Source organism: Ochlerotatus camptorhynchus, unplaced genomic scaffold, assembly GCF_037179485.1.
Source record: "Ochlerotatus camptorhynchus isolate MF236.1 unplaced genomic scaffold, CSIRO-AGI_Acam_v1.1 ptg000801l, whole genome shotgun sequence".
Lineage (NCBI taxonomy): Eukaryota > Metazoa > Arthropoda > Insecta > Diptera > Culicidae > Ochlerotatus > Ochlerotatus camptorhynchus.
Genome location: NW_027041265.1, coordinates 68,912 through 75,639, shown reverse-complemented (window position 1 = coordinate 75,639; position 6,728 = coordinate 68,912). Strand labels below are relative to the sequence as shown.

Below are 6,728 nucleotides of genomic sequence, written 5' to 3'. Positions count from 1 at the left end.
TTCTCCATTCCGACAGCCCTCAGATGCCCACATAAATTTTGGACAACTAACCCAAACTGGACTAGCGTTTCCAGTCTTTCCGCCTTTGGCGCTGGCGTCGCACGCACTTTGGCAACCATGTTATGCACGATCTGTTCAGGCCTCCCAAACAAGGTCTGCAGAGTGGTTAGAATTTGTGGCACGGTCGACGGATGAAGAAGGAAACTACTGACCGACTCTTTTGCAACCCCTTTTAGGGAACGTTGCAAGCGCAGAAGATTTTCCGAGTCCGAGTAGCCAAAGTTTCAGTAGAGTGCTTGTAGCTACTTATGAAGAGTGGCCAGTCGATTGGATCCCCAGAGAAAATTGGAAGCTCTTTTGGGATGACATGCCTGGCAGCTAGCTGGTGATGTGTTGGACCATATTGTACCGGTGGAAACTGATTATGTTGACAAGGATTCAACTCCGGAGGGTGATACGGATTGAACTGTGGATGACCCTGTGGTCCTACATAAGGCGGCCCTAACGGATTGAGCTGTGGTTGAACTTGTGGCCCTTCATAAGAAGGCCCTAACGGATTGAGCTGTGGTTGACCTTGTGGCCCTACATAAGAAGGCCCTAATTCTGGGGGTACAATAAATGTACGAGGCGTTCCTAATCTGTCTAACGAATTAGCGACACTGGGACAGGGTGTCGCAATGTTGGAGGAGTTATTTATTCCACTACGCTCCAAATCAGGGGTACGGTCCGTACTCACGCGTTGCATTGGCTGAGCCGATGGTGCCACCTGTTGCGACCCGGTTGCTTGAAATGGATGACTCTGCTCTCGTTGGCGAAGTAATTCTCGCTGCTCGGCCATTTGTTGCTCCAACGATCGAAATCTTCGTCGGTCTTCGTCTCGGTCCGCTAGCTCCTGCTGCCTTACTGCCACCAGAGTCTGATACTGCTCATGACTCATTTCAAGCTGCTTCTGCAAAGCGTCTTCAACCTTGAGCAATTTGTCCCGTTCTTCCGTATGCCGTTGTTCCAAGAGCTTCAACTTGTTGACTAGTTCCATCTCTCGTTTGCGCCTCAAATCATTCTCCTCTCGATGTTTGGTTTCCAGATCATGCTGCCTCCGCAAGCCGTCTTCCATTTCACGCAGCCGCTGCCGGTCCTTATCGCGCTGTTCTTCCGCGCGTCTGAGGTGATCTTCCAACTCACGCTCACGTTGCTCATGTCGTTTCAGTTCATCGTTATGCTGACGTTGAAGTTCAAGACTTTGCTGCTTCCTTAACTGGTTGGTTTCACGATGCCAAACTTCGTATGGAGAGGTGTTCATCATTTGCTTTGGTACGATCTTCGGGATCGTGCCAGTTTTTGATGACATCGGATTCGTTGCGATCTTCAACGGTGCAAGCCAAGAATCTTCCAGTAGGCGAGTGTACGGCTGAATGTTCACCAACTGTAGCTTTGGCGAAATCAAATGGTTTGACGGATTCCGATGTTGATTGCTTGCTGAATCTGACTCGCTTCGTGGACTTTCCCCGATGGTAATGCTATCGGCTGTAGGAGAGATGGAGATTTCGTCCCCATCGATATCCACTACTTCCTCGTTGATTCCGCTATTCATCAGCGGAGTTGACGTTCCAACGGGTGTTGGGGCTAGTTCCTGAACGGAGTTCTTGGTCTCGGTCACGATTCCTTCCACGTTGACTTGATTGTTTCCAGTGGGCTTCACATGTTGCTCAACCCATGCTTCAACCTTTTGGATGCTACTTCTGCTACTACGCCGATTTCGTGAGCTAGCTATTTCATCGTCCTGCTGACGGAGCAGCTCGTGCTTTCGAGCGATGTACTCCTTTTCTCGTTCCAATTTGTCCTTCATCGCTTTATCTACCAGTCGTAACCGTTCCTCCTCCACTTTCTCCTGTAGAAGCCTTTCTTCCTCCAATCGTTCTAGATCACGGGCTATCTGAGCTCGCCGTGAACTAGAGACACTGGACCGTCCAGCAACAGAACTAGCAGACGGAGGGGGTACCACAGTTGAACACTGCGCACAGGAAAAGTCCTTCGAACGTACCGTAACTGGATCGACATTAGCGCACGAGAAATGGTACCAACGCTTACAGCCTCCGCATTGGACCATATACAGCTCGGCATTATTGGGTCGATCACATTCTGCACACTCGCATTCATTTCCATGCTCGAGATCGATCACCGAAGGCACAAAACTATCGTCCGCTGTCGTGTCCGGATCATCAGCAATCGCACAAGCACCAGTTCCCGGCGCTTCCTGGGTGGCCTTGGCTCTAGATCGGGTCTGGCGGACGAATGATCTTTGCATTATGATAAAGATTCTTTGAGAATGTTGCGATAACTTTCTTTTCCGAGCTCTTCGAAGCAAATCGTCCTTTTTTTGTAGTGCGATAGCTCAAAGCTGCAATGTTTATTATTTAGTTAGTTTTAGGTTATTTTTGGTTTCATCATATATACTTACAATCTGTCTCGTACTTAGTATTAATTCACAACTTCAATAGCAAAATTCAAATTCATCATTATGTTAAGCAAATACCTGTAATTAAATCTAATTGTTACTAACTAATTAAGAGAAAATATAAATTTTAATTCACTTTTTACTTCTGCTTCAAAACACTATACAATGACAAATCATTATTTCTTATCTCTCTGACGTTTCACCAAAACGATCCATTGTCTCCCAATTCATCTTCCACAACATCCAAATTGTACGAGGGGTCGTTAGATGGATCCACTCGTCGGAACAATAACTTTAACCTAATTTAACATTAATATAAATTAAACGAAACTTTATCATAACTTAAACTTAACTTTACCTTTATCATAACTTAACTTTAACATAACATTCATTTTAGTTTAACTTTAACATTAATTAAACTTAACTTTAAGATACCTTTAATTTAACTTTAACAAAACTTCAGCAGACATCTAACTCAATTTTAATATAACTCTAACTTTACTTTAACATAAATTTAATTTAGCTTAACTTTAACGTAATTTTAACCTACCTTTAATTTATCTCGAACTTACCCACACGAATTGCCGGCGAAAAAGTGACGTCATTTGACATTGAGCGACTTGAAGACTGATCGTTCGCCCTTTGTCCGGGATGCGGACGAAGGGCGACTCGCCCCGCTAGAGTAATTTCATCTGCCGGGCGACCAAATGGCGCTCCGGGATGCGGACGAAGGGTGACTCGCCCCGCTAGAGTACCCACATACAGCGGGCTAGTCGCCCACGGCTCGCCCCCGGACCGCTCGGCGGACGGGGCGGACTTGGGCGGACTTGGGCGACTCGAACCTCGCGGCGCCACTTGGTGCAAATTTGGTCGCCGGCGCGCCGGGGGCGACCATATTTGCAACATTTGGGCGCCTGAGGCGAAAACGATACCTGTCAAAAAACTGATCATTTCGGCCATTTTGCCCGCCCCCAGGCGCCCCTGCACACTCACGGTTGTTCACCACCATTTTCTTTTCAAAAGGTTTTAAATTAATAAAAATAAAAACAGTTGAAGCATGAACATGACTTCATCAATAAACTTTATTTATCTTATTCTTATAACTAACATATGTTTTTTTTTTTTATTAAATAGATCTTAACCTAACAATAATATCTTACAAACTAAGTCGAACCCATCATGTAACACATCAAAATACACGGGAATTCAAAGACTAGTTCAATGGAACATGAGAATTCAATTTTTGGTTCAATGGAACTCAAATCTAGTTCCAAGAACCACTTTGACCACATCCGGACATATTCCGGGTGTCCCGGGGGAAGAGGCCAACATCTGATTAGGGTCAAACAAATCATGCGACACATCAAATTACATGAGAATTCAATTTCTGGTTCAATGGAACTCAAATCTAGTTCCAAGAACCACTTTGGCCACATCCGGACATATTCCGGGTGTCCTGGGGGAAGAGGCCAACATCTGATTAGGGTCAAACCCATCATGCGACACATCAAAATACATGAGAATTCAATTTCTGGTTCAATGGAACTCAAATCTAGTTCCTAGAACCACTTTGGCCACATCTGGACATATTCCGGGTGTCCCGGGGGAAGAGGCCAACATCTGATTAGGGCCAAACCCATCATGCGACACATCAAAATACATGAGAATTCAATGACTGGTTCAATGGAACTCAAATCTAGTTCCAAGAACCACTTTGGCCACATCCGGACATATTCCGGGTGTCCCGGGGGAAGAGGCCAACATCTGATTATGGTCAAACCCATCATGCGACACATCAAATTACATGAGAATTCAACGACTGGTTCAATGGAACTCAAATCTAGTTCCAAGAACCACTTTGGCCCCATCCGGACATATTCCGGGTGTCCCGGGGGAAGAGGCCAACATCTGATTATGGTCAAACCCATCATGCGACACATCAAAATACATCAGAATTCCATTTCTGGTTCAATGGAACTCAAACCACTACAAGAACCACTTTGGCCACACCCGGACATATTCCGGGTGTCCCGGGGGAACCCGAATAAAAATTTACGTTTGCCTAACGTTTGATGTCTACATCAGCATCGAAATAAAATATATTCCTGGCATCAAACATTAGAAAACATTGCGATTTAGATGTATTTATACAAGGTCTTAACTTATCTTTAACATAACCTTAACTTAATTTTAATAAAACTTAAATTTTAACATAACTTTAACCTAAAATTAACTTTAATTTTACTTCAAATTTTAACTGAAATTCACCATAACTTTAACATAACTTTGTCTTTAACCGAACATTAACTTAACATATCTTTAACTTAAACAAAACCTTAACGTAATTTTAACTTACATTTAACGTAACTTTATCCTAACATTAACTGAACTTTAGCTTAACTTAAGCATTTACTTTAACTTCAACATAACGTTAACTTAACTTAAACTTAACTTTAACTTAACTTTAACTTAACTTTAACTTAACTTTAACTTAACTTTAACTTAACTTTAACTTAACTTTAACTTAACTTTAACTTAACTTTAACTTAACTTTAACTTAACTTTAACTTAACTTTAACTTAACTTTAACTTAACTTTAACTTAACTTTAACTTAACTTTAACTTAACTTTAACTTAACTTTAACTTAACTTTAACTTAACTTTAACTTAACTTTAACTTAACTTTAACTTAACTTTAACTTAACTTTAACTTAACTTTAACTTAACTTTAACTTAACTTTAACTTAACTTTAACTTAACTTTAACTTAACTTTAACTTAACTTTAACTTAACTTTAACTTAACTTTAACTTAACTTTAACTTAACTTTAACTTAACTTTAACTTAACTTTAACTTAACTTTAACTTAACTTTAACTTAACTTTAACTTAACTTTAACTTAACTTTAACTTAACTTTAACTTAACTTTAACTTAACTTTAACTTAACTTTAACTTAACTTTAACTTAACTTTAACTTAACTTTAACTTAACTTTAACTTAACTTTAACTTAACTTTAACTTAACTTTAACTTAACTTTAACTTAACTTTAACTTAACTTTAACTTAACTTTAACTTAACTTTAACTTAACTTTAACTTAACTTTAACTTAACTTTAACTTAACTTTAACTTAACTTTAACTTAACTTTAACTTAACTTTAACTTAACTTTAACTTAACTTTAACTTAACTTTAACTTAACTTTAACTTAACTTTAACTTAACTTTAACTTAACTTTAACTTAACTTTAACTTAACTTTAACTTAACTTTAACTTAACTTTAACTTAACTTTAACTTAACTTTAACTTAACTTTAACTTAACTTTAACTTAACTTTAACTTAACTTAAACTTAACTTTAACTTAACTTTAACTTAACTTTAACTTAACTTTAACTTAACTTTAACTTAACTTTAACTTAACTTTAACTTAACTTTAACTTAACTTTAACTTAACTTTAACTTAACTTTAACTTAACTTTAACTTAACTTTAACTTAACTTTAACTTAACTTTAACTTAACTTTAACTTAACTTTAACTTAACTTTAACTTAACTTTAACTTAACTTTAACTTAACTTTAACTTAACTTTAACTTAACTTTAACTTAACTTTAACTTAACTTTAACTTAACTTTAACTTAACTTTAACTTAACTTTAACTTAACTTTAACTTAACTTTAACTTAACTTTAACTTAACTTTAACTTAACTTTAACTTAACTTTAACTTAACTTTAACTTAACTTTAACTTAACTTTAACTTAACTTTAACTTAACTTTAACTTACATATAGCATAACTTTAACTTAACTTTACTTGAACATAATTTTAGCAAAACTTCAACTTAAATTGAAACAATTTCGCTATAAATTTATTTTATTTTTAGCATAAGTTTAACTTTAACATAACTTTGAATTTAAATTAATTATAACTTAACATAACCATAACTTTAACGTTACTTGAACTTCAACATAAATTTAATTTAAATTTAACTTTAACATAACTTATACATCAATTTGAATAAACTTCACCTTAACATAATTTTAACTTACCATTAACTTATCGTTAACTTAAATTTTACTTAACTTTAATTTAACGTTCACTTAACTTTAACATAAATTTTAACTTACCTTTAACTTAACTTTATCTTAAACATAAATTAACTTAACTTTATCTTAACATAAACATAACTGTAACTTACCTTTAACTTAACTTAAACATAACCTTAACTTAACTCTAGCTTAATTTTAACGTAACATTAACTAAATTTTAACTTTTG

General features: G+C 37.0%; 1 protein-coding gene across 1 annotated transcript; it reads right to left on the bottom strand.

The window, feature by feature from the left end:
• Nucleotides 1-232: 232 nt before the first annotated feature.
• Nucleotides 233-2,305, bottom strand: LOC135715086 (trichohyalin-like). The gene has a single exon (XM_065238498.1). It carries the CDS (start codon nucleotides 2,303-2,305, stop codon nucleotides 233-235), a length of 2,073 nt encoding a protein of 690 aa, XP_065094570.1.
• Between the last annotated feature and the right edge of the window lie 4,423 nt (nucleotides 2,306-6,728).